The sequence below is a fragment of the Megalobrama amblycephala genome, linkage group LG15 (assembly GCF_018812025.1).
Source record: "Megalobrama amblycephala isolate DHTTF-2021 linkage group LG15, ASM1881202v1, whole genome shotgun sequence".
NCBI lineage: Eukaryota > Metazoa > Chordata > Actinopteri > Cypriniformes > Xenocyprididae > Megalobrama > Megalobrama amblycephala.
This window is the reverse complement of record NC_063058.1, coordinates 19,770,916-19,798,549: the sequence shown is the minus strand read 5'-3', so window position 1 is coordinate 19,798,549 and position 27,634 is coordinate 19,770,916. Positions and strand designations below refer to the sequence as shown.

Here is a 27,634-nt window from a genome sequence, read left to right as displayed (position 1 = left end):
TTTAAATTGATTTTGTCCTGCGCACTGCTCAACGTCAACATGACGACTGCTGCGTTCCGGAAACGTGCTCCACCAATCCTGTCGCAGGATTCGCGTCACGTGATCTTCGAAATCAGACTGGCCACGAAATTTGAAATGTGAAAACAGATCGCTATTCGCTAGTGCTAGTTATTTATTGTGAACAGACAACACTACGATTAATAAATATATCACCAGAGCGGAAAAAAACAGTAAGTATTTTGGTTGTAGTAAGTGTTTATCATCTGTTTTTAAGATTAAAATAGGATCGGTGATTAAACCGTATGAATCCATGACTTCTGTTATGTTTATGTGTTGGTTATAAGATAAAAAGGGCTCGTTTTATTGAGTAATGTTCGTTTTATTTCGAGTATTTTAAACTGCATTTGGGTTAAAATGTACTTGTTGGTGTTTCAAACATCAAAAAGTGGAACCATATTAACTGTAAACTGATGTTAGCAGGACTTTGGCCTTCATTTGTGTTCCTGGCTGAAGATGGCATCACTCACGCACAGTGGTAATGATGTTTTATCTGATCACAATATGTCTAACCTTACAAAAATGAACTGTTGTGGTATCATGGTACTTGCCAGCAAAAAAAAAAAAAACAGTACCATGGTACATGTCAAAAACACCACAGTATTTGTACTTTTGTAAGTGTAGCATAACAAGCAAAGACAATAAACACTGGCATATTGGAACATATTTAACGTATTTTATCAGTTAAAAGAGTTTTTGTGTGTGTGTTTTTTACTTCTAGATTTTGTTTCACTGGCTGAGGAGAAATTTGACTTTGACGTTTCATTGTCACCTGCGAGGTTTGTTTTCAATGTTCAATACGTTTAAAGCAAGTGTTGTTATTAACTAAATATATTTTGGTAATTGAAACAAAGCTAAAATAACTTAAACTTAAAAATAAGTTATAATACATTTAAGCACTAAAGTTGCTAAAACTGAAATGAAAAAAAGCTGAAAAGAAATATAAAAGAAAAAACTAATAAAAATGACAAAAGCACATAACAAAATTACTAAAACTTGACCTTGATATTAAAAAGAAAGCTTTTATTGTCATATTTTCAGTCACTTCAACAAAATTAATGAATACTATAATTAGTATTAAAGGGTTAGTTCACCCAAAAATGAAAATAATGTCATTTATTACTCAAAATCATGCCGTTCCACACTTGTAAGACCTTTGTTCATCTTCAGAACACAAATTAAGATATTTTTGTTGAAATCCGATGGCTCAGTGAGGCCTGCATAGCCAGCAATGACATTTCCTCTCTCAAGATCCATTAATGTATTAAAAACATATTTAAATCAGTTCATGTGAGTACAGTGGTTCAATATTAATGTTATAAAGCGATGAGAATATTTTTGGTGCGCCAAAAAAACAAAATAACGACTTATATAGTGATGGCCGATTTCAAAACACTGCTTCAGGAAGCTTCGGAGCGTTATGAATCAGTGTATCGAATCATGATTCGGATCGCGTGTCAAACCACCAAACTGCTGAAATCACGTGACTTTGGCGCTCCGAACCGCTGATTCGACACGCTGATTCATAACGCTCCGAAGCTTCATGAAGCAGTGTTTTGAAATCGGCCATCACTATATAAGTCGTTATTTAGTTTTTTTGGCGCACCAAAAATATTCTCGTCGCTTTATAATATTAATATTGAACCACTGAACTCACATGAACTGATTTAAATATGTTTTTAGTACATTAATGGATCTTGAGTGAGGAAATGTCATTGCTGGCTACGCAGGCCTCACTGAGCCATCGGATTTCAACTAAAATATCTTAATTTGCGTTCCGAAGATGAATGAAGGTCTTATGGGTGTGGAACGGCATGAGGGTGAGTAATAAATGACATTATTTTCATTTTTGGGTGAACTAACCCTTTAATACTAAAATAACAGGTCAGTTCAGGCAATGCATTTCAATGTCAAATGTTCTCTCATAGCTCTAAAGGAGATTATGATGTTGAGGATGAGGTCTTCGTGGGTCCGGTCGGTCATAAAGAGAAATGCATTTCTCATGGAGTGGAGATTCACGTGAAGGACAGTTTGAGCAGCGGTCCGTCTTTAGGAGAAGAGCCTAGCTGGAGCCCACTCACAGGAGAGAAGTTTGATGAAATCTGCAAAGAAGCTCATCTGCTCGTCAGCCACCTCGAGCAAACCATCACTGACTCTGTAGCCGAGAGCAGCGTAGTGTCCTCTTGCCAAGCTGAGGAAACGGAGACGTTCGAGGAGGACACAACAGTCAAACTGAGCATGTTCAGCAAGCCAGCTGATGTTCTGAGTCCCATCAAAAGAGAGACCTTTCTTGTGCAGGACAGCCCTATGAAGCAGCTTCCCCCCGCCATTCAGAAACGAATGCTGAAGGCTAACGGGACAGCCGGGTTTGGCAAGCCACGTCTCAGTACGTCGAGTCCAGTCAGGCCGGCTGTGACGCAGCCTAAGATGGCTGCCAGAGGCAAAGCCCTTGTGGCTAGTAGTGGGGTGTTACCCAGCAAACCCACAGCCCATGGGAACTCACGACTTTCCTCCTGCACAAAACTGCCACCGGCCACTAAAACAAGGCTTCCTCCTCCCAGCAAAGTATAAACACTTTAATCTCAATTTGTTTATACACTGTTACTGTTTGACATACAAGATTTATTTTGACATTTATCAATGTCTTTCAGGGTAATTTTGGTCTGAAGCGCAGTCCCTGCAGTAGAAACACAAGCAGAGCTGGTTCTTCTGAAGACCTTCTCTCTGATACCACCAGTGTTGCTTCTGATGTCAGCGATTCCTCCTTAAACACTAGTTTGCCAGGAAGAAGCAGCATTCCGACCCGGAACAAGGTAAAAGGACCTGTCGTCATTGTATGCTGTTTTATTCTTCAAGCAAACTTTTGGGTTGTACCGCTCAGGAATAGCTTTAGAAATAAATCTAAACCTCTGAAAGCAAAAGTGGTTTTGCTTTCGCATCCAAACACACAGCGTCTCTGCGACATGATGACAACACACTTCAATTCACTGAAGCCTCGTCTTCTCTCTTTCTGTACGCCTTTAAGTGGCATTACGCTAATATCTCACATTGTGACGTGGATGTGTGCGGTGGTAATAAGCAGGTCTGGATCAGTGTTCTCTGATAGTAAATTGCTTTGTGGGAAAAGGAAAACATTAAAAAGCATCATATGACACCTTTAATATTTATGTGGACTTATTTTTTAAGGACTCTTTGATGAATGGCTTTTTCAAAAGAACTGCTTTTATTTGAAATCGAGATCTTTTGTAGCATTATAAATGTCTCAACTGTCACTTTTGATCAATTTAATGTGTCCTTTGTGAATAAAAGTATTAATTTCTTTAAGAAAATCTTTTCAAACCCCAGACTTTTAAAAAGTATTGCACATTGTTTTTAAAATGCACAATAGGCTTGTTTTGTCATTTAGTGTAATTTACCACTAATTTAGGAGGATGCACGATTTTGGTAATTGGTTGACAATACAGATTAAAGGTATTTATATTTAAACATTTTTCAATATCATTCAGACAGAATTGCGAGCTCCATCTGCTCTTAAAGCTCCTTCACTTCAGAACTCTAGAGTTGTGGACAGGAGGAGAAACACCTCGTCCTCGTCGTCTTCTGTGTCCAGCATTAACTCTAGTCTAACTATCTCTCCAGGAAGCAAAGGTGACTTTTCCTACCTTTTACCATCATCTAATGCTTACTTATAGTTTTTAATAACACTAATAATTGGGTTAGTTCACCCAAAAATGAAAATAATGTCATTAATTTCTCACCCTTGTGACGTTCCACATCCGTAAGACCTTCATTCATCTTCAGAACACAATTTAAGATATTTTTGATGAAATCCGAGAGTTCTCTGACATCCCCTAGACTTCTACATTATTACCATTTTCAACGCCCAGAAAGGTAGTAAAGACATCGTTAAAATAGTCCATGTGACTACAGTGGTTCAACCACAAATTTTCATTTTTGGGTGAACTAATCCTTTAAAATGAGTATCCATTTGTCATTATAATGATGTTATGCCTAAATTCAATTGAGACATTTAAAAGTATTTATTTATTTTCATTTTTTCTTATGATTGAAAATAATAATATATATTGAATTGTTATGAAGATGTATTTTTGATAAGAAAATGTGGATGATTTTGATTTAATTTTAATTTTAATTTAATTTTAAATTACAAGTCATGCACCTGAAAGCTACTTGGGTATCTACTGCCATCTGCTGGTTATTAACTTAAATAAACTCCTTCTCTCACCAGCCAAACTCAATTCATCCTTGAACTCCAGCACTAACAGCATCAGTGCTCGTTCACACAGCAGTGTGAGCAGGTTGCCGAGCTCTAGCCGCAAATCCTCTGTTGTTAGCAGAAACCCAGAGCCCCCTGTCAGCAGGCGGACCTCCATTTCTACGCAGGGAAGGAGAGCATCTGAACTTCTCCCCAGGCCTGTCAAAGCTACACCCATTAAGAGAACGGACCCATTTCCACCTCCACAGCTTAAGACCCCAGCAAAGTCTACTGCTGAAAAGACCACTACATCCAGCATCCCTGCATCTAATGCTAAGATTGGAAGTGCTGTAAGGGGAAACCCTAAACTCAGGGTCCCAGTGGTGCCAACACCCACAAACTACCTGAGGGGAGTTCGCAAATCTGAGGGTGAGGAAAAAATGGTCATGATAATGCATATGAGCTATTAGGATGAACCTCGTTCAACCTGTCAAGAGCATATCATGTTGCACACCAAAATCAAAAAAAAAAAATGGTAACGCTTTACAACAAGGTCTCATTTGTTAATATTAATTCATGAATTAACTAACAATGAACAATAAGTTTACTGCCATTTTTAACCGTTCTTAATGTTAGTTAATAAAAATGTTTGTGTCCATGTTAGTTTACATTGAATTAATGTTAAAATATACAACTGTTGATCTTAAATATGAATTGGTAAATGTTGAGATTAACATATTAAGATTAAATGCTGTAGAATTGTTTTATTGTTAGTTCATGTTAACTAATGTAGCTAAAAAATGTTAACAAATGAAACCATATTGTAAAGTGTTAAGATTTTTTGCTTTGAGACATAACAATTTATCCACAAATTCTCCCATTCACAAAATTAAGGGTAAAAATATTTTAAACGGAAAAAATTTTATGTTTTGAGGAAAAAAATGCTGCATGAATACCCAATATATCTGTTTATAATGAATACTTTTTAATTAATTCTTAATAAACTTTTATTATTTCACATTATATATACATAATATATTCTGTATTTAGCATAATTTACTTAAGGCAATAATTATTTAATGTTACTATTTAAATATAGAAATTTAATGAAAATGCAGAACATCTTACAATGCAAAAACATCTTAATTGTCCTACAAAGAGGACAAGGACTTTTAATTTTAATGTGAAATGTGATATTTAACCAGGACATTATTGCATTAAGTCATGCTAACTTCTAATGATTTTATAGTTTCCTCCTCACCTGACGTCCCTCGTATCATGAAGCCAAAGAAATTATTGTCTTCATGCAGTGTGGAGAGGTAATATAGTACTATTTTCTCAGAACATTCCAGTTCTTTTGAAGGATTCTCTTAACTCTTTGTATACATGTCTTTGTAGTATTCCTGATAATCTAGTCGGTCCCCCAGCGGGCCTCCTGACGCCCTTGGCTATGGGCAGTAAACTACGGAGGCCCTCAGCTCTTCCCACCCCTGTCAACCGCCGTATCTCTGGCATCCCTGCTCTCACACCCAAGAGCGTGTCACGCCTGAGTAAACCTTCCCAGGTCGCAGAGCGCTCTTCGACCTCCAGCCAAGGGGCCGCTCATCCAAGGTACTACTTTTGGCCATTAAACTGCCTCTAAGATACTTAGTGGATCTCAGTTATTCTATAGCTTGTCTCAATCTCTGTATAAGTAGAAACCAAACTGTCTATCTATACAGCCCAGAAAACATGAAGGAAAGTGAGAAACGGGAAGATAAGCAAACCTCAGTGTCAAATGAGGAGACCTGCCCTCCATCTGACCTCCAGCCCTGCTCCCTGGTCTTTAATTTGGAGGATGAGCCTGAAGGACCTCCTGTCTGTGAGCCAGCAGTTGTGGAGAATCCCTCTGAGCCTTCGGCACATGATCCAGAGCCTCCTCAGGTCGACATGAAACCCCCAACACTTCCAAACACAGTGGACACACAAAAACACCACCTACTGAAGAACAAAGAGGATGTTAAAGAGGTAAAATAAACTCAATTTGAATGGATTTTTAGATAAAATGTGTTAAAAAATCAAAAGTTCTGAAAATTATGCAATTGTAGGTTTTGCTCGTGGACGCACCTGCACCAGCACTAGCACTTCAGCTGTCAGAGAAGATGCTTATTGATCTTTCCAACACCCCAGACCTGATCAAGACCTCCTCTGCAAAGCCCTGGGGAGGACAGGTGAGAGGACATTTGATGTATTATACACAATATTGTTCAAAAGTTTGGGGTCGGTAAAATTTTTTTTTTGAAAGAAGTCTCTTATGCTCATCAAGGCTGCATTTATTTAGTTACAAGCTGAATTTTTAGCATCATTACTCCAGTCTTCAGTGTCACATGATCCTTCAGAAATCATTCTAATATGCTGATTTGCTGCTCAAAAAACATTTCTTATTATTATCAATGTTGAAAACAACTTTGTGGAAACCATGTTCTAAATTTTTCTTTGATGAATAGAAAGTTCTAAATGGCTGAAATTATTAGAAATGGAACATTATAAATGTTACAATCTTACTTGTCCTTGCTGAATAAAAGTATAAAACTCCAAGCTTTTGAACTGTAGTGTACATTCTTATATTGCTTGCATTATTCAACTATTTATACTGTTTATTTAAATGATATATTAATTTATCCTCCAGTTAATTGACCTGAGTTCGCCTCTTATAAAGTGGAGTCCAGAGGACAAGAAAGAAAATACGGAGAACGCTGCTCCACTGATCGACTTGTCTTTTTAGAGGACCAACAGAATTAACTGTGAACTGTGCCAAGAAAAAATATTAACTGGAGCATTTCAAATACTGAAGAAATCAATCTAATGAGGGAGCTTGGATGCTGCTGTGCTTTATTACACTTTGATTGTGACCTTCTTTTTATGTGTTGTCTGTCCTACATAATTGTATGTAATTATGGTGATCTGCAGTATTTTTTAGAAATGAAAGTTGTATTTCCTCCAAAAGGTACAAATAAATGTTAAATTTACAATGTTGTCGTTCTTGTTAGTAGTATAATTTCAGTGTTACCACTGCACACAAACAAACTCCCATACAGTAGGGGGCGGTATGCATTCTCTGTTCTCAGATTTTTAACATATGAAGTATAGAATAAGAAGCCCATTGAGCAGCATGACCATTTAGCCGATTCAAAGTTTATTTAGACTACTAAAGTAAATGCAGTTTGCTTCATAATTTATCAATCTCATCTTGTGATTTAAACCAGTCCGTCTGCTTAACTGAGATGTAACAATGTCAACGCTCGTACTGGATAATGGCGCGTACTTCGCCAAAATCGGTTATAGTCATGAGAAAGTCAGGTACAGTGCTTTTATTATGCATTTCATTTTGCTATATTATGTGGTAGTAGTTATGTTAAGCTAAATACCGAATCTTTTTTCCATTAGTGTTATCCCAAATTGCCAATTCCGTTCGAAGACCTCCAGGTTGAAAACTTTCACTGCCAATCAGCTGGATGAAATCAAAGACCCGTCCGGACTCTTCTACATCCTCCCGTTTCAAAAGGTACCGCCTCAATATGAATTATAAACTTCACTGCATTCTATATAAATGTCTTACTTCATCTCTTCTGCATCTATATCAGGGGTATCTTGTGAACTGGGATGTGCAGCGCAAAGTCTGGGATCATTTGTTTGGAAAGGAGATGTTTAAGGTACTTGAATGATTACAAACATCACATTTCTGTTTCATAAATGTAGAGTATGAGAAATTACACAAAATATTTGCAGGTGGACTTTGCTGATACCAACATTGTGATAACAGAACCGTACTTCAACTTCACCTCAATTCAAGAATCCATGAATGAGATTTTATTTGAAGAATATCAGTTCCAGTCCGCCCTCAGAATTAATGGCAAGTATAGTGTACTAGGATGCAGCCTACTTAGATTATGTACGAGGATTCCATAAATCTGAAGATGTAATTTTGTTTTCAGCTGGATCTTTGAGTGCTCATCGATACTTCCATGAGAAAAACTCTGAGCTGTGTTGCATTGTGGTGGACAGCGGCTTCTCCTTCACACACATCGTTCCTTATTGCAGGGGAAGAAAGATGAAAGAAGGAATCTGCAGGTGAGCGGCTCATTAGCCTAAAATCATTTTATAAAGTCATAGAAACACTGAACATTTTATGAATCTCTGTGCACTTCCTAGAATGAATGTAGGAGGAAAGCTGCTCACCAACCATTTGAAGGAGATCATTTCATACAGGTAGGCTTGCTGCCATTTGATGAAAATAATTCTTTGGTGGTGTTTCTCTTTGAACTTGTCAGTCTTTGTCTTAAAGGCAGCTGCATGTGATGGATGAGACCCATGTGATCAATCAGGTCAAGGAGGATGTGTGTTACGTGTCTCAAGATTTCTACAAGGACATGGATATTGCACAGTAAGTTTGCATCAACTTGATCATAACAAATTAGCAATTTATTGCATTAGCAAATTACATATATATTAGTGCTGTCAAATCGATTAATCGCATATAACATAAAAGTTTGTTTACATAATGTGTGTGTGTGTGTATGTATGTATAATATATATATATATATATATATATATATAGATAGATATAGATATACACACTCATATTATGTAAACAAACTTGTTAGATGCGATTAATCAATTTGACAGCACTAATATATATAAGTTGATGTATTATTCATCAAGGATACATTACATTGATCAAAGACAGTAAATACATTTTAATTTTCCACAATAATATTAAGCAGCACAACTGTTTTCAACATTGATAATAATAATAAGAAATGTTTCTTGAGCAGCAAATCAGAATGATTTCTGAAGGATCATGTGACACTGAAGACTGGAGTAATGATGCTGAAAATTCATCTTTGATTGAAGGAATACATTACATTTTATAATACATTTAAAATAGGAAAGTTATTTTAAATTACAATACTATTTCACAGTGGCATACCGCTGCCCCTTGACATTATATCTCTAAATTCTGAGAAAAGAAGTCAGAATTGTGAGATTAAAAATCAATTATCTTTTTAAAATTGTTTTCGACAGAATTTAAAACTTGAGAAAGACTTTTTTTTATATTAAAGAAGAGTTTATTGTTATTATTGGATGGGTGCGCGCTACAAATTTTAGTGAAATTGTTTACGCATCAACAGAGAAAAACAGACTGAAAAAGATTGATCTTGAAAATACAAAATCGTTTCGGTGAACGATTTCAGCCCTCCAAAACTATTTAGATCGAAAACAAAAATTGCTGTTTCGGCCGCAAATTCTCAATAATTTCGATCAGTGAATCAAATGATATAGGCCTAAATTCATGTATTTACAGTGAAAGAATAAAGAAATAACTTGACTATGGATTAGACTTACTGGCTAGGCTACATTTGGAGAAGAACTTCAGTCATTAGACCATTAGCAGAGCTGGCGATGGGGTAAATATGTTTGTGCAAAATATAATAATAATAATAATAACAATGTCTCAGCAAAGACCAAACATATTTATTTATCTCAGTTAATGACACACTTCTGCTAACAGTAATGCAGTGCGTCAAGGCTTGCTGTTGTCTTGGCTTTACTTTACAAACGGGCGATGGAAACAACGGTGATATTTTCCCCCTTTTGTGGTAATTTAGCACTAAAAATATGATCTTCTGATTGCATTTTTTGGCTTCACTTGGATGCTTTATTTTCATCTTTATAGTCAATTGAGTTCAGTTCTAAAAAAAGCAAAGGCTACATAGTAAATAGGTGAATCCACGCACTGCGGGGGTGTCCCGTACGCCCATGCTATTTCACAATATTACTGTTTTTACTGTATTTTTGATCAAATAAATACAGCCTTGTTGAATAGAAGAGATGTCTTTCAAAAACATTAAAAAAAATCTTGCCAACCCCAAACTTTTAGACACTAGTCAGTGTATATTTAATATAAATAATTCTGATGATTTGACAGATTGAAAGGAGAAGATAATACGGTTATGAGAGACTATGTGCTGCCAGATTTCAGCTCTATCAAAAAGGGATTTTGCAAGGTAAGCAATTTGGCATACTATGAAAAAATTCAACAGTACAACTTTGTCTTTTACTTATACAGCATTTTTTTTTCTTTGCGCTTCAGCCTCGAGAGGAAATGAATTTTACAGGCAAATATAAGACTGGGGAGCAGATTTTGCGACTCACCAATGAGAGGTTTGCAGTCCCAGAGATGCTCTTTCACCCCTCTGACATCGGCATTCAGGAGATGGGCATACCTGAGGCTTTGGTCAACTCCATTAACAACATGCCGGAAGGTAGATTTCATCTGGCTTCATCTCTTTAGATGTATTTGTGGTTTAAAATGTTATTTCATTGAAAGTACTCTGATAAATGCCTACTTTTTATGTCCAGAGATGCAGCCCCACTTCTATAAGAACATTGTTCTTACTGGCGGCAACACCTTGTTCCCTGGATTCAGAGATCGGGTTTACAAAGAAGTCCGTGCACTCGCTCCTGTAGAATATGAAGTGTCTGTCGTTCTGCCACAGAAGTATGTTTTGAGAGTTCTGAAAGAATGATTGACATTTTGTTTGGGTATTGTTGCTGAATATTTATCTTTTGTTCTCAGTCCTATTTGCTACCCATGGGAAGGAGGAAAGTTATTGGCCGAAAACCCTGACTTTGAAGAGATGGTGGTCACGCGAGACGATTATGAGGAAAATGGACATTATGTATGTGAAGAAAAGTTTGATATTTGACCTGCATATGAATGATCTTTTGGTACAGGAAATTTGAACATTGCACATGTTTTGTATTAAAACTAAGCTGTATATTGGCAACTGTAAATTACATTCAATATTACTCTGTAGTCAATAGGCTCTTTGACTTTGAATGTAAAAATATGTATTGTGTTCCTGTATAATTTTTTTTTTTTTTGCAAAGACTTTTCTTATTGTGTACATATTAAAATAATGTGAGCTGTAGAAATAAAACTTCTTTTTTTACTCTTGACTCTTGGTACGAAAATGTATTTAACCTGTTTCACTATCCTAATAATTTACATTATGAAGTACATCTTTAGTCATTAACCCTGATGTACTGTTTGGGGTCAGGGTGACCCCAAGGGACTTTTCCTTAGTTAGAACATGGTTCCCTTCATCTCCGTTGCATAAAATTTAGTGACTTTTTGTACATTATCAGTTTATACACGCGCACACACACACACAAAAAAAAAAAATCCTTGGTTTGATTCGGTTGTTCTGAAGGCGTTAAAAAATAAATTCACATTCATGGTGTTTGGGCTCAATATGACTGCAATAGAGAGCATTTTTATAGAAATTGGCAAATAAAATCAGTAATTTCAGCATAAATCTGAAAATTTCTACACGTAAATGAAGGCTTGGTACTATGGCACAAATGCAGTGTGGAATGAGCCTGATCACACAAAGATGTTCACTCATATCTGCTTATTGCTGATTTTTTTTTTTTTTTTCGTTGTTGGCTTTATTTACTTTTTTAAAATGTATTTCTTATTCTTAATTTAATTATTTATATACATTTGAAGTATTGGAATAAATAATATGTAATTACAATCAAGTCTCATCTTTTAGTGGAAACTTATGTGGCATTATTGCAAAAACAAGACACTTCAAAAGACAAACAACAATAACAAATTCTAAGCTTTAACAAAAATACTAATTTAATACTTTAAATGTATATATTCACTATATATATATCCAGAAAAATGAATGGATCTCTATGGGCCTCTGCTGGACAGATATGGTAATTACCCCTGTTTTTCTAAAACTAATTCCTACAAGCTTTTCTCTAACCAGCAGATGGCAAAATTCTGTATCTAACACAGATCAATATCCAGAAACAACTCATATTTAATTTTTATCATTAGTTTTTTTTTTTTTCCACATAAAAATTGCAAAATTTTATATGCATGCTAATGGTGTAGTTGAGGAATTTTGCAGTGTATAGATAAAAAAGTTATTCATATCCCCCAAAACACAGCATAAACGTATATATGAGAAGTAAATAAAAAAAATATATGTGTATTAAAATGAAAAAATTATATATTTTTTATACAATCCCTCTATACGTTTTTGGGGTCGTACTGACAACGAGTGTAAACAGGAAACGAAGCTCATCCTCTCGCGCTCAAAATAAAATCCGCGGGAAAACCGCTTCAGAGACGCAGGAGTTCAAACCGTCGCCAAACATTAAAATAATTAAATATCTTTCAATAAACGGTTATAGCGTAATAACATACATTAGTAAAAGTAATTCAATTTTAGATAGTTTTCTAGGCAGGAGTGACTGGTTAGAGTAGAGAGATCAAACGCGTCAGGTAAGTTATAGATGATTCTGTGTAACGTAGATTCTTACAGAGAGGAAAACCGAGGCATACATAAAGCCTGTTTTTAGCTTTTGTGAATAAAAATAGTTTTATATAACCTACGGTATCTGGTTTAAATTATTTTAATATAATGCTTTCATTATGAACGATATCATGTTTCAGGACTAAGCTAATGATAATTCTTTGAATTGATTAACAGGTGCGGGTTTGTCATTTGTTGCTGCTTTATATTTGAATTTATCCTCAGACTACCGCAAAATACTCTTCATACAGTGAGACTATGGCAGCTTCAGCGAGAAAACAAAACAAGAAGACCAAACACACTGACAGCTCTACAGACCTGAAAGCGTTTGACTTCAACAAACTGGAGGAGGAAAAGAAAGGAAGCGGATCTGACGATGATACAAGAGATGGTGTGGCTGTGTATTTTATTATAAAATAGCTTATTTTATAATCATATACTATAACAAAAGATCATTTGTGTTACAGTGATGACATTAGAGGTAATACCATGGTATTTACAATTTACATGGCACTCCAAGGTCATTAGAAATATGTAAAGTTATTACCATCCATGGGAATAAAACTAATATATATATATATATATATATATATATATATATATATATATATACACACAAATATGCTCACATATACATATGTGAAGCATGTTTTTATGTTGTTCTGATACATTAGAAACTCCAATCATTGACAAGCTGACCAAGAAGAGATCTGCAGAGACGTTTGATGATGATGAACTACATGCTGGTGTGGGGTAAGTCAGCAAGATATATAAACCTAGCGAAGGTTATGAAGCCTTTCTCTGGATCAAAAAATAATTTGCTATCCTTTATCCTTTTTCTAGGAATGAGGTTCAAAATATGCTGGAAAGATTCGGTGGTAAGTGAAGTCAACAACTGAGTCATCCCACGAAACCGGTACGATTTGGATTTACACGTTTTTAGATTTTTTTACCAAAATATATTACTTTTCTGAACACCCCACAACATTAATGACATATTTAACTTCCAGAAAAACATATTTTCCCACCCCTATTATTATTGGTCATTATTTTAAGTTATGGACACTATGGGAGCTCTCTATAATATTATTATAAAAAGTATTTGTGATAAAATCAACATTTTCCTATTAATCAGATGTCCCTCACACTAATTCAGTAATTGCAAATATAAAAGTTACAAAAAATCTCACACTTTTGCTATACTAAAGCCTGAAATGAGCACTTTTTGTGACAGCAACCTCATCATTTTTGATCAAAAAGCTTTTAAAAATATATTTTGGTGACCAAATAGATAAAATACACTGAAAAAGGTCAGAGGGACTCAAATCGTACCGGTTTCATGGAATGACTCAACTGCATATGGTCTATTTTGAAATACTGTTTAATACTCAAAAATATGACTGAACGGCCATTTAGCGGACATCAGCAAGGCCATGCAGACCAAAAGAAAGCGCTTGGAGGTTCTCACCAAAAGCTCCTTAAAGGGCAGCACTCAGAAACTGGAGCAAATGTGGAAAACCCAGCAGAATCAGAGGTAAATGAAAGCACTTGATGGAAAACGACACATTCTTCTTTATTCGCACCCACTCTGATGTTCATGCTGATTTTTTTGCAGGCAGAAGCTGACACAAGACTATTCTCAGCAGGTGCTCTCTGTGCTTCAGCAGTGGGAAACTGATGTTCAGAAATCTGAGGAGCAGGAGGAGAAACTAAACGTAAGAGCCAGACATTCGTCACATAAAGATGAAGTCAAGAAGTTTTAAAAGTTGAAACGTGTTATTTTGGGGCACAGCATCACACTAAAGGAAATGTTAATTGTAGGATTAAGGGTCTCCTGAAAAATAGAATGCAGCTTTTTGGGATATCTAGCAGCCATTTAGAGATTTTTGATGTAAACGTCTCTCACTTTGCCTTTGAACTTCCTAATTTCTGTTTTCACAGAATTTGTTTCGCCAGCAGCAGAAGCTCTTCCAGCAGGCGAGGGTTGTGCAAAACCAAAAAATGAAAACCATCAAAGACCTGTATGAGCAGTTTGTCAAGGTTACTGATGCCGTCATCACTTTAATTATTTGAAAATTGACCAAGACCTTTTTTTTTCATCATTTGGCTGACCGAGTGAGGTCTTTAATTTCTGTGCAGAACATGGAGGAGATGGAGAAAAGCCATGAATCCTTCCTGCAGGGCACACAGATGGAGCTCAGAAAGGAGATGGCTCTGCTGCAGAAGAAGATAATGATGGACACAGTGAGTGCTTCTCAAAAAGATTTCACACAACAGAGTTTAGATATTAAAAATGTCTGCTTTAAATAGCCTTTCAGTGTGAAATGTATTGTATGCTACATTACTGAAATAACTAAAACAGCCTTGGAGCTCGAGGATTTTCTGTAAATTGTTCATAAAACCATTTTTTATTTAAATTGTAAATTCAGTTCAATGTAAGAATGGATTATGAACAATTTAAAGGGTTAGTTCACCCAAAAAATAAAAAATTCTGTCATTAATCACTCACCCTCATGTCGTTTCACTCCCGTAAGACCTTCGTTCATCTTCAAAACACAAATTAAGATATTTGCGTTCTATGTGAGATTAAAAAAATCTCAGATTTCATCAAAAATATCTTAATTTGTGACAGAATTTTTTATTTTTTGGGTGAACTAACCCTTTAAGAACAATGAAAATGTATTTAACATATAAGAACAATGCTTTCGTTTTATTATTCCAGCAACAACAGGAGATGGCCACTGTTCGGAAGTCCCTCCAATCCATGCTGTTCTGAAAACATCTTTCTGTTCTAATGTCATCAATAGAAATGTGTGGATGACTTAACCTTATGTTCTGAAAGGAAGGTTTCTTTTATTGAATATGAGTTTATAAGTTATCTTTGTTTTTATTTTTTACATAAATTTGTTCATTTTAATATATAATCGTACTCCTGTTGTATTATATGAAACTATCCAAATAGATGCTTCTGTATATTTTTTTTAATCTATTAAAGATCCTGCAAATTCAGTTTTCCTTCCTGTGTTGTTGTGTGTTATTTTCTATTGAACCGGGATGGTTTGGGTGGAACATGTCAAAGAGCTTTTCCCTGTTTTAAAATTATCCATTGGCATGTTACATCACAGCCATGAATCTTTATATATATATATATATATATATATATATATATATATATATATATATACACACACACACACACACACATTTTACTGCTTGCTAGTTGGTTACTGATGGCATTAGAGGGTGGGTTCTCATTCTACAGAACATTTGATAGGACAAAATTATGCGTAGTGCAGGATGTCATCAAAATTATATATATAATATATGATATATAAGACTGAATGAACGTAAATATAACTTGAATTACATTTATGTGAAGTGGTTTATATCAGTAAGTATGTTCAAATAGGTTTTAATAAGTTTTTTTGACATTTAAATAAAATAAGGCTTTTATTTTACTTTTTATTTTTAAGAAAAATATTTGGGTTCTTTAAACGCAAACCCAACTATCCATGTGCCGGAAGTGGCGTAACCGGAAAAAGCCCCGTAAGTTCTATGGCGGTGTTTTCCATTGTGACTTCGCTAATCGCTGAGGCGGTATCTAAGCGAAGATTTTTGCTTTTCGTGGTGGTATGATTTGTAAAGATGGTAAGTAAAGTTAACGTATTTCACTTCCATTAGTAAACCTGTGCAGTTTTCGTGATCTATGGACACAAGATGTTAATGTAATTTCTTGCTAACCGGTTACCAGCGTCTTCGATTAAGCCAACCGCACCACAGGCCGTTTAAACACCGCAGTAATGTTGTTTTCGCGCACACCCGGAGGACCCTAAATGCCTGTCAGTTGATATCAATGATAACTAATTCTTTAGCAAGGAACTGCTCGTTTTAGCATGTCAATAAGATATTGAGTGTAAAATGTTTACATGTTTACAAAGCCTATAAGAGGCTTTTATTTATCTTCCTGTCTTGTTTTTCCTCTTCATAGACTCAACAGTACAAAGTCTGTCAGCTATAGCCAAAGTACAAACACATTAACCATATTCAGGAGTGATGGATGGCACACAGGAAAGCTCAGACTCAGAGGTCGGCGGTCCTCTCTACAGTTTCCAGAAGGAGCCAGACACCCCGGACTCCCTGAACAACGCCTGTCTGTTGAATGACAGCGACCACCTGTTTGAAGACCCTGGGCTCTCCCATGAATGCTCCTCCACTTTTGTTCCTGAGACCCCTAGGTAACATTTCATTTGTAAATATCATATTGATCTAATACTTATTTGTATATGGCATGTAATAGACAAGTCATCATCAATTCATATCAATGACAATATGAAAGAATGTATCTAACTTCACTTTACAGCCCACTGACTCGCATAAGAAAACGACATTCCCAAAAAGATGACAACAAAAGTGTGGTAAGAGGAAAAAGGGCTGTGTTCAGAATCCCAAACTACTATACTGATCTATTTCTGTAGTATGTATACTATGCAGTATTCACAAGAATGTTCTGTATGAAACTATGCATACAATTCTTGGATGCCCTTATACATTTGCTAAAATGTGCAGTATGTAACGGAGAGTACTGTAACCCACAATGCAGCACGCTTGACCTTTCGTTTCCAGTGCTACCAAGAAATTTGAAGTAATATGAAATTTTAAAACATCTAAATATGAAATTTTAAGTTTGTATATTATATAAAATGCAAAATAACCATTTTATGTATTATATAAAAATGCAAAACAATTTATTTACAAGCAATTTTACAATAAATACTAAATAACCATGTATTTAAAAAATAAATGAATTCAAAATGAAAAGTTTATAAATATTATATAAAAATGCAAAATTTATTTATAAAATAAAAATATATTTTTCAATAAATGCAAAAGAACCAATTTATATATTTAAAAAATGTAAAATTATTTACAAAAATAATGTGTATATGTGTGCATATGTGTATTATATATATATATATATATATATATATATATATATATATATATATATATGATTTATTACATTATTATTCATTATATTATTCTGTTTAATTACACGTAATATGTAAACTGTAATCAGGAATTATTAGTACATACTGCAGTATTGTTTCATATACTATTTTTTTTTTCTTAAAGGTGCTAAAGAGGATGTTTTGTTTTATACATTTTTGCAATATTACTTGAAACTGTCTTTACTAAAAGACTATTTATTAGGTGCACTGAAAGTAATAATATTAATATACATCATCTGTGCACGAGGTAGGGCCTTAAAAACATCAGCCAATCGTTTACGTGATCATCGCGTAAACGATTGGCCCTCTGGCTTATCAGTCACTGCCATGACGTTCCTTGTGAGAGACGAGCGCGGATTGGCCCTCTGGCTTATCAGTCACTGCCATGACGTTCCTTGTGAGAGACGAGCGCGGATTGGCCCTCTGGCTTATCAGTCACTGCCATGACGTTCCTTGTGAGAGACGTGCGCGGATTGGCCCTCTGGCTTATCAGTCACTGCCATGACGTTCCTTGTGAGAGACGAGCGCGGCTGCGCTCTCCAGTAACTTTCCACACTCTACAGGCGCCGCATGCAATGATTTTGTCAGGAGTAACAACTGCATATTATGAGTTACCTGCGGTGAATCCGGCATAATGAATCCACTAACACGACACAGCGAATGCCGGTGGTAAACAAACACTCGTGTTCCAATACTCATGCACGAGTTTTGGGAGGTGTTTCCTTGAAAGGAGGGGGGTTGTTCTTACGCATGCGCTCATTTCAAAAACTCAGTAACAGTCTTTGGTTTCTCAGTCGACGAAAAGATCCTCTTTAGCACCTTTAATTGTAAGCAGTATGCAATTTAGAGAAGTATGCCATTTCAAAATTCTAGTATTCCATTCAGAAGATTCAATTCAGATTTTGAAATTTAATTCATAAATGTTTTATGCTCGATTAAAACATTGTTCTTAATTGTAGGCGACGTCGTCCTGTTCGGATGGGAAAAAATGGGAAAGACGAGAACACATTCCAGGATACCTCAGCACTACTCCAAGCTCCCAAAGAACAATGAAGCGGCGCAGACTGGAGAACTCAAATGCAAGTGCACTGCACGGATTCTCCGGTGTTACTCCGGGAGCAAACGGATTTGTAACGGCCTCGTCCCTTTTACCCTCTGATTTTACATGGTTGGAGTCTCCACGTCCAGCAACCTCCTCTGCTTCTCAGGTTTCTGCATCTTGCAAGCCTTCATCCTCAGCAGGGTCTTCCACATGTGCACTGGATCAAGCTAGTGATCCAGCATATTTAAATGAGCTGCTAGTGACGGGGCGCACCTCTAAGCAAAAGACACTAAACACAAGCAATGGGAGGGAACAGAGGTCCAAAAAGAGCAAGACCAGATCTAAAGCCTCTAAAAGTTCAACAGCACACTCCCCGTCACTTTCCATAGAGGATGACGCTTTACTGATGGATGCAGGTACAGATGACCAGGACCCACATGTTTGGATATTCCTCATTGACCTTTCTATAATGAGTCTTTCTGTTCGTTTATAGCAAAGAGAATGCAAGGACCAGCCAGTTCACCTGTATGTCTGATACCAGAAGATATTGTCATCATAGAGGATGACGCTGATGATGTAGCAGTTGAGAGCATGGTCCGCTCCGTTCAGATGGCTGAGGATGAGGCGTATGCCAGAAGCCTTCAGGTAAGACTCGCGGTCCTGGTCCTTATCGAGAAACAAAAGGAAGTGACTAACTCTGTTATTCTGGTGTATGCAGGAACAGTTTGATATGGAGGAGCGGATGGAGCAGCAGAGGCAACAGAGCAGTAGAAACAACCACAACCATATGGTCAGTTGCGTTTTTTACTTTATTCGTATTGCCGTTTTTCTTCCGAGCGCTGAATGATGGTGCTGTGATCATATGCAAACAAAAACTGATGCAGGTTTCATGCAGGTTGATCCCTATGTTGGCTTGGGCTGGATCTCTCCGTGGGCCTCATTGATGAACTCGGCATCATTCTCACACGGACCCGCCGAGCTTTCAGAGCTACAGCAGGCCATCTTTGGAGAGCAACCCCGTAAGCCACCATAGATCATATCACATACCCAAATAGAAATCATTTGATTCTGTCCTGATGATTTCATTTGAATTAAAGCAGAACTAAGTAGCTTTTTTACCTTCATAAATGGTTTTCTAAGTCCTTACGATGGTTAATTGACTTGTAGTGGTGTGTTTGAGGCGAGCACTAACCCCCTCTGGTACGTCTACGCCAGAATACAGCACTTGCAAGTTGAGCTGCGCCGACCTGGTCCATTCATAAAGAGAGCCTTTTACTTCATTCCTGAATGAATCAGCCGTTTAAACGAATCCAATGAATGAATGACTCAATGACTTACTCATTTGGACATTTACTGCCACCTGCTGGCTGTTTTAGTGTCTTATTTAGAGTATCATTTAATTTTTAAAAAATTATTTCATATTTCCATATTAATAAAAAACAATTAAAGGTATAGTTCACCTAAAAATGAAAATTCTTTCATCATTTACTCACCCTCATGGCCATTGAAGCCTAATGGTGCATTCACACCAGACGCTAATGAAACGTTAAGCGTGAGTGATTTACATGATAAGTCAATGCAAAGACGTGATAGACATCCTGCGGCGCGAATTGAGCGTTTCAGGTGTGTTGAAAAATCAGAACTTTGGCGAATATTCGCGTTAACCAATTAGGAGCTTGCTCTAGTAATGACGTGATTACGACGTAGCGAGCGGAGGCTGAAATCCAAAACAACAATGGAGGACAAAATCATCGTCGCTGTATGTGGTTACCCGGAGATGTACGATACATCTCCCTACTTGGTAACACTTTACTTGAAGGAGTGTGCATAAGACTGACATGACACCTTCATAATCTTGACATGACACGTGTCATGAATATAAAGGAGGTTTTATGCATGTTTATGACAACTGTCATTAAGTGTCATTCGCTCAATTATGTCATTTTTAATGCAAAGATGACATTGTTTGAGATGTCTTTGTTACGACAACTTGACATAAACCAACACATAACCTGTCAGTGTCTTTGTCATGACAACTTGACATTAGCAAAACATCATAACCTGTCATAAACATGACATAGCCGATTAATTATCAAACTTAAAAAAACTACTTAGCTTTATGGGTTAACATTACATTACATTATTTTGGTAACACTTCAGTATAGGGAACACGTATATAAACGATTAACTATGACTTTTCCCTCAATAAACTCTTAATTTACTGCTTATTATAGTTAATTGTTAGGTTTAGGTATTGGGTAGGATTAAGAATGTAGAATAAGATCATGCAGAATAAGGCATTAATATGTGCTTTGTAAGTATTAATAAATAGCCAATATTTTAGCCATATGAATGCTAATAGTAATAAGCAACTAGTTAAAAGACCCTAAAATAAAGTGTTACCATTATTTTATAACCGTGTAATCTTTTTTACGAAATTTGAAATTGTCTATTATCTGACCTTCTGTTGGTGGAAACTTAAAAAAAACAAACAAAAAAAAACATGAAATGAAAAATAGTCATGACGCTGTTATAAAATTATTTGTCAGAGTATTGTCACTTAATGACATTTTAATGACAAGTTCAATTTGTACCACTGTACTTGAGCTCAAGATACATATTTATGACACTATTATAATGGCCTCATGACAGCCAATGTCAAAACCAACCACATGACAGTTTAATGTAATGTTAACCCATAAAGCTAAATGATGTCAAGTTGTCATGACAAAGACACTGACAGGTTATGATGTATTGGTTTATGTCAAGTTGTCATAACTCGGGCATCTCAAACAATGTCATCTTTGCATTAAAAATGACATAATTGAGCGAATGACATTTAATGACAGTTGTCATAAACATTCATAAAACCTCCTTCATATTCATGACACGTGTCATGTCATGATTATGAAGGTGTCATGTCAGTCTTATGCACACCCCTTCAAGTAAAGTGTTACCTCGTACTTTTATAGAAACAGGAATAAAAAGGATCTTCGGAGGTCGGACAATCTGGTAAGTTGTAAAAAACGCTCTTTACTCAATTTGAGCTATATATATACATATTGAGACTACAAGCTAGCTAAAGCCAGCAAATTGGGCTTATTCACCGTATTTTACAACTACTTTCCCGCTGACGAGTTGATGTGTTTAATCAGAGGAAGTGTGCAGAAAGAAGTGGAAGAGTCTGACATATATTTAAAGGAGAGCCCCTCCCATGACGCGAATTTGCATCTGTTGTGAAATGAATTTCACGTGCGTGAATGAAGCGAGTAAACTCCAAATGTTCAAGCGTCCAACTACGTGTTAATAACACGATTTATTCGCGCAAGTCGCATCTGGTGTGAACGCCCCATAAAAGTTTAGGTGTAATAAGTTCTATGTTAAATATATATATATATATATATATACAGTACAGTCCAAAAGTTTGGAACCACTAAGATTTTTAATGTTTTTAAAAGAAGTTTCATCTGCTCACCAAGGCTACATTTATTTAATTAAAAATACAGTAAAAAACAGTAATATTGTTATTACAATTTAAAATAACTGTGTACTATTTAAATATATTTAACAAAGTAATTTATTCCTGTGATGCAAAGCTGAATTTTCAGCATCGTTACTCCAGTCTTCAGTGTCACATGATCCTTCAGAAATCATTCTAATATGCTGATTTGCTGCTCAATAAACATTTATGATTATTTTCAATGTTGAAAACAGTTGTGTACTTTTTTTTTCAGGATTCCTTGATTAATAGAAAGTTCAAAAGAACAGCATTTATCTGAAATACAAAGCTTCTGTAGCATTATACACTACCGTTCAAAAGTTTGGGGTCAGTAAGAATTTGTATTTTTATTTTTTTGAAAAGAAATTAAAGAAATTAATACTTTTATTCAGCAAGGATGCATTAACTCAATCAAAAGTGGCAGTAAAGACATTTATAATGTTACAAAAGATTAGATTTCAGATAAACACTGTTCTTTTGAACTTCAAATAATCCTGAAAAAAAATATTGTACACAAATATTTTGTACAATTGTACACATTAAATGTTTCTTGAGCAGCAGATCAGCATATTAGAATGATTTCTGAAGGATCATGTGACACTGAAGACTGGAGTAATGATGCTGAAAATTCAGCTTTGCCATCACAGGAATAAATTACTTTGTGAAATATATTCAAATAAAAAACAGTTATTTTAAATTGTAATAATATTTCACAATATTACTGTTTTTTACTGTATTTTTAATTAAATAAATGCAGCCTTGGTGAGCAGACGAAACTTTTTTTAAAAACATTAAAAATCTTAGTGGTTCCAAACTTTTGGACTGTACTGTATGTATATGTGTGTGTGTGTGTGTGTGTGTGTGTGTATATATATATATATATGTATATATATATAATTAATTAATTTATTTATTTATTTATTTATTAAGATACTTTTTGTCATGTCTATGCTTTTGATGGTTTTCTCATTTAACACAATAATAACTTTGAATGATGTTTTGGGGGTAATGTCTCATTAATTAAATTTGTGATTTAATTAATCGCCACATCATGTAATTAATTAGATTAAAAATTTGAATCGCCTAACAGCCCTTTTATATTCATATGTACACTGCTGGTCAAAAGTTGGGTTCGGTAAGATTTTTTAAAATGTTTTTGAAAGAAGTTTTATACTCACCACATCTGCATTTGTTTGATCTAAAATATTGTAAAATCAGTAATATTGTAATAAATAATCAGTAATATATACAGTAAGTATTAAAACGTGTTAAAATGCAATTTATTCTTGTGATGCAAAACTGAATTTTCAGCATCATTACTCCAGTCTTCAGTGTCACATGATCCTTCAAAAATCATTCTAATATGCTGATTTGCTGCTCAAGAAACATTTCTTATTATCATCAATGTTATTTTTGCAAAAAACATGATACTTTTTTTTCAGGATTCTTTGATGAATAGAAAATTCAAAAGAACAGCATTTATATAAAATACAAATATTTTATAATGTTATTAATCTCTTTATTATCAATTTTATGCATCTTAAAAACAAATAAAAGCATTAATTTCTTTCAAAAAAATGAGTCTTACTGACCCCAAACCTTTTGAATGGCAGTGTATGTATATTTATTTCTTTATTTTTTTGTATTTAAATTTAATCTTTGAATTGGACAGGCAGACAACAGGGACGCCGGCAAACCAGCAGAACACATAATTCCCGGCGCAGACAGCCTCGCTTAGAAACGGACTTGTTTGATGACAGCCAAGGAAATAATTATGAGGTTTGAGTTAGGTTTATTCACAGAAATCACATGCTTGACTATAATTATCACGCGATTCCTCATCTCTGATATTATTCATTGCTTTATAAGGCTCTCTTAGCTTTCGAGGAGCAACAAGGTGCTGTAGTATCCAAGAACACTCTGACAAAGGCCGAGATCGAACGGCTGCCCATAAAAACCTACGATCCCGCACACAGCGCAGGAAAGACAGAGTAAGTCACAGAGCAGGACGCCACATAAGAGATATTTTCCCATAATGCAATATTTTAATCATACTCTCCTTGCAGCTGCCAGATCTGTTTCAGCGAGTACAAGGCGGGAGAACGGCTCAGGATGCTTCCATGTCTCCACGATTACCACGTGAAATGCATCGACCGCTGGCTAAAGGTCTGGCTAACTTTAACAACTCAATCCCATTATTCATTTCAAAGTCGTGTTTTGTTAATCATTTTTCACTTTTCTTGCAGGAAAACGCCACCTGTCCCATCTGCAGAGCGGATATATCAGAGTGTGGTGGTTTTTCTTGAGCGCACACAACTTCAGGACTCAGTTTCTACCTCACAGCTGGTCATGTGACTCCCTATTTGTCTTTTAAACAGTCTTTTTTTTGAGTGTTATTTAATGCTTTTTAAATGCATAATATTGTCTGATGTTCAAACCAGCATAAGGCACTGCCAAGCAACTGTATTATTTAGAAAGATTTTTCTAAAACATATCAGATGTGAATTTAACACCAGTGGCAACAAATCAACACTGTTAGCAATAGCGAAACTTGCATTTGATTTTTAAATAAAATCACTTTCTATACATTTTTGCCTGTTTTTTATTGTAATAGTGACAATTTTTGTAATGTAATTAGGAGAATAAATTACACATGCAGCTATTTACAGTCATACTATCGCTATTGTTTATGTAAATGACAGGCACATGCAGCATGAGATTTTTTTCACTCTGTTTCATAATATCGCTTCTTCAAAGCTCTGTACTTCCGGAGGTAATACAGCGCTTCGAGCTCTTTCACCACAAATTCTCCTCGGCTGATGAGCTCTTTGATCTTCTCTGGGTCTCGCACATCTTTATTCTTGGCAAAAGCAGCCCTCAGTCTGTCTCTGAAATAGTCGGCTCCTTTTGGATACTCCCGTCCAAGAAACAGCAACTTCAAGCAGAAGAATCATAAGACAGGATTATGACTTGACTTTCTACTGCCTGGAGTCACAGATACCCCTATACTTTGTTTATTTTCATAATATAAAAGAAGACTGACTTGATTTAAAGCATTCTTTCACTCATAAATGAAAATTCTGTCTTTAATTACTCACCTTTGTGTCGTTCCAAACCTTTAAGACTTTTGTTCATCTTCAGAAAACAAATCGTTAAAATCTGAGAGCTTTCTGTCCCTCCATTGACTGTCGACGCAACAACTACTTTCAAGCCCCAGAAAGGTAGTAAACACATCATTAAAGTAATCCATGTGACTCCAGTGGTTTAAAGGGTTAGTTCACCCAAAAATGAAAATAATATAATTTATTACTCACCCTCATGTCGTTCTACACCCGTAAGGCCTTCGTTCATCTTCAGAACACAAATTAAGATATTTTAGTTGAAATCCGATGGATCAGTGAGGCCTGCATAGCCAGCAATGACATTTCCTCTCTCAAGATCCATTAATGTACTAAAAACATATTTGAAACAGTTCATATGAGGTTATAAAGCGACAAGAATATTTTTGGTGCGACTTATATAACGACTTATATAGTGATGACCGATTTCAAAAAACGCTGCTTCATGAAGCTTCGGAGTGTTATGAATCTTTTTTGTGTAGAATCAGCAGTTCAGAGTGCCAAAGCAACATGATTTCAGCAGTTTGGCTGTTTTGAACGCGATCCGAATCATGATTCGACACAAAAGATTCAAACTGTTCCAAAGCTTAATGAAGCAATGTTTTGAAATCAGCCATCACTAAACAAGTCGTTTTGGCGCACCAAAATATTCTCGTTGCTTTATAATATTAACCACTGAACATGAACTGATTTAAATATGTTTTTAGTACATAAATGTATCTTGAGAGAGGAAATGTCATTGCTGGCTATGGAGGCCTCACTAAGCTGTCAGATTTTATAAAAAAAAATTTGTTTTCTGAAGATTAACGAAGGTCACGGGTGTAAAACGACATGAGGGTGAGTAAAAAATGACATTATTTTCATTTTTGGGTGAACTAACCCTTTAAACCATTAGAGTCACATGGACTACTTTAATGATGTTTACTACCTTGATAGGGCTCAAAAGTGGTAGTTGCGTCGACAGTCAATGGAGGGACAGAAAGCATTCAGAATTCACTAAAAAGATCTTCGTTTCTGTTCCGAAGATGAACGAATGTCTTGCAGGTTTGGATCGACATGAGAGAGAGAAATTAATGTCAGAATTTTAATTTTTGGGTGAACTAACCCTTTAGTAGTATTGGGTAGACTGGGGCTAGTTGTCACTGTTTACTACAATTAATATATTTGAGTGAATAGATATTTTTGGAGGTCGTTTTGTGTATTGACTACATAAGTTGTTTTGCTACAATAATAATAATGGGACCCCCCACCCCCACAAAAAATAAAAATAAACGAAATCACTTTGACTCAAGGGTAAGGGTTAAATTTCGAGAAAAAAGTCGAAATAAAATGTTAAGAATAAAGTCATTAAATTACGAGAAAAAACTCGTTAAAAAACTCGTTAAATTTCAAGAAAAAAGTTTAGATAAAATGTTGAGAATAATGTCATTAAATTACGAGAAAAAAGTCGTTAAATTATGAGAAAAATGTTACATTTCGAGAAAAAAGTCGAGATAAAATGTTGAGAATAAACTCATTAAATTATGAGAAAAAAGTCGTTAAATTACGAGAACAAATTCGTTCGACTTTTTTCTCATAATTTAACGAATTTGTTCTCGTAATTTAACGACTTTTTTCTCGTAATTTAATGACTTTTTTTCTCATAATTTAACGAAATTGTTCTCGTAATTTAATGACTTTATTCTCGTAATTTAATGACTTTTTTTCTCATAATTTAACGAAATTGTTCTCGTAATTTAATGACTTTATTCTCGTAATTTAATGACTTTATTTTCAACATTTTATCTCGACTTTCTCGAAATTTAACAACTTTAATCTCGAGATGGTGTTATTTTTTTTTATTATTGCTTGGCCCTAATCCTCTTCCGTAGGTAAGTTACTGAATAGACATTCATTAAGGAAAAATATCCAGACGTAGGTTACTGACCATAGACTGTAAAAAAATACTGACACACACGGCATTTACAAGCAGAAGGGGGCAGTGTACTCACAGTTTTGTACAGTTGCACTACCTCTGCTCGGAGTGGGTTGGCCATTTCCCAGTGATTATTCTGATCTCAGCCAAACACAACCTGCGTATAAACACAGCTGACCTGTTGCCTCTCATTCAAGGTTTTTCAAAACAGACGGCGATAAAATTTCAAGACGGAATAATGATAAGCTTTACGCTGTAACTAAAAACTAAAACAGACAAAAGAGATGTTTTTAATCTACTTACTTGCTAATGTGTCATATTGCCCTTTGGACGCTTTGAAAAAAATCAGCAGGAGTGTTACATGTGCAGTCGTCGAAAGCATAGTCAAAATAAAAGTCC

General features: G+C 35.4%; 5 protein-coding genes across 7 annotated transcripts; 4 read left to right on the top strand and 1 right to left on the bottom strand.

Moving 5' to 3' along the window:
- The first annotated feature begins 23 nt into the window (after positions 1-23).
- Positions 24-7,284, top strand: gtse1 (G-2 and S-phase expressed 1). 2 transcript variants are annotated; one of them, XM_048158118.1, is made up of 12 exons: positions 24-230; positions 481-535; positions 779-836; positions 1,986-2,622; positions 2,709-2,870; positions 3,564-3,705; positions 4,307-4,702; positions 5,523-5,592; positions 5,672-5,884; positions 5,995-6,280; positions 6,361-6,483; positions 6,942-7,284. In XM_048158118.1, the coding sequence occupies exons 2-12, from the start codon at positions 514-516 to the stop codon at positions 7,035-7,037; spliced, it is 2,205 nt and encodes a 734-aa protein (XP_048014075.1). In that variant the 5' UTR covers positions 24-230; positions 481-513; the 3' UTR covers positions 7,038-7,284. The 2 variants fall into 2 exon arrangements, with proteins under 2 accessions (XP_048014075.1, XP_048014074.1); XM_048158117.1 differs by having other exon boundaries at positions 478-535.
- An 81-nt stretch (positions 7,285-7,365) lies between these two features.
- On the top strand, positions 7,366-11,275 carry actr6 (actin related protein 6). Its single transcript, XM_048158119.1, has 11 exons — positions 7,366-7,612; positions 7,700-7,817; positions 7,897-7,965; positions 8,042-8,165; positions 8,248-8,383; positions 8,465-8,521; positions 8,598-8,696; positions 10,242-10,320; positions 10,407-10,578; positions 10,676-10,814; positions 10,893-11,275. The coding sequence occupies exons 1-11, from the start codon at positions 7,545-7,547 to the stop codon at positions 11,020-11,022; spliced, it is 1,191 nt and encodes a 396-aa protein (XP_048014076.1). The 5' UTR covers positions 7,366-7,544; the 3' UTR covers positions 11,023-11,275.
- A 1,141-nt stretch (positions 11,276-12,416) lies between these two features.
- Positions 12,417-15,666, top strand: sycp3 (synaptonemal complex protein 3). Of its 2 annotated transcripts, none has more exons than XM_048158726.1 (9): positions 12,417-12,620; positions 12,903-13,042; positions 13,326-13,404; positions 13,495-13,529; positions 14,068-14,185; positions 14,267-14,366; positions 14,593-14,691; positions 14,791-14,895; positions 15,374-15,666. In XM_048158726.1, exons 2-9 carry the CDS (start codon positions 12,910-12,912, stop codon positions 15,425-15,427), a joined length of 723 nt encoding a protein of 240 aa, XP_048014683.1. In that variant the 5' UTR covers positions 12,417-12,620; positions 12,903-12,909; the 3' UTR covers positions 15,428-15,666. The 2 variants fall into 2 exon arrangements, with proteins under 2 accessions (XP_048014683.1, XP_048014682.1); XM_048158725.1 differs by having other exon boundaries at positions 12,419-12,620; positions 12,877-13,042.
- A 473-nt stretch (positions 15,667-16,139) lies between these two features.
- si:ch211-59o9.10 (uncharacterized protein LOC561841 homolog) lies at positions 16,140-24,787 on the top strand. The gene is made up of 11 exons (XM_048159256.1): positions 16,140-16,299; positions 16,640-16,886; positions 17,012-17,066; positions 18,620-19,118; positions 19,196-19,347; positions 19,421-19,492; positions 19,598-19,721; positions 23,874-23,980; positions 24,071-24,192; positions 24,268-24,367; positions 24,448-24,787. Exons 2-11 carry the CDS (start codon positions 16,705-16,707, stop codon positions 24,505-24,507), a joined length of 1,473 nt encoding a protein of 490 aa, XP_048015213.1. The 5' UTR covers positions 16,140-16,299; positions 16,640-16,704; the 3' UTR covers positions 24,508-24,787.
- Positions 24,786-27,632, bottom strand: lyrm5b (LYR motif containing 5b). The gene is made up of 3 exons (XM_048159260.1): positions 27,539-27,632; positions 27,312-27,392; positions 24,786-25,136 (listed from the first exon to the last, which is right to left on the bottom strand). Exons 2-3 carry the CDS (start codon positions 27,354-27,356, stop codon positions 24,927-24,929), a joined length of 255 nt encoding a protein of 84 aa, XP_048015217.1. The 5' UTR covers positions 27,357-27,392; positions 27,539-27,632; the 3' UTR covers positions 24,786-24,926.
- Between the last annotated feature and the right edge of the window lie 2 nt (positions 27,633-27,634).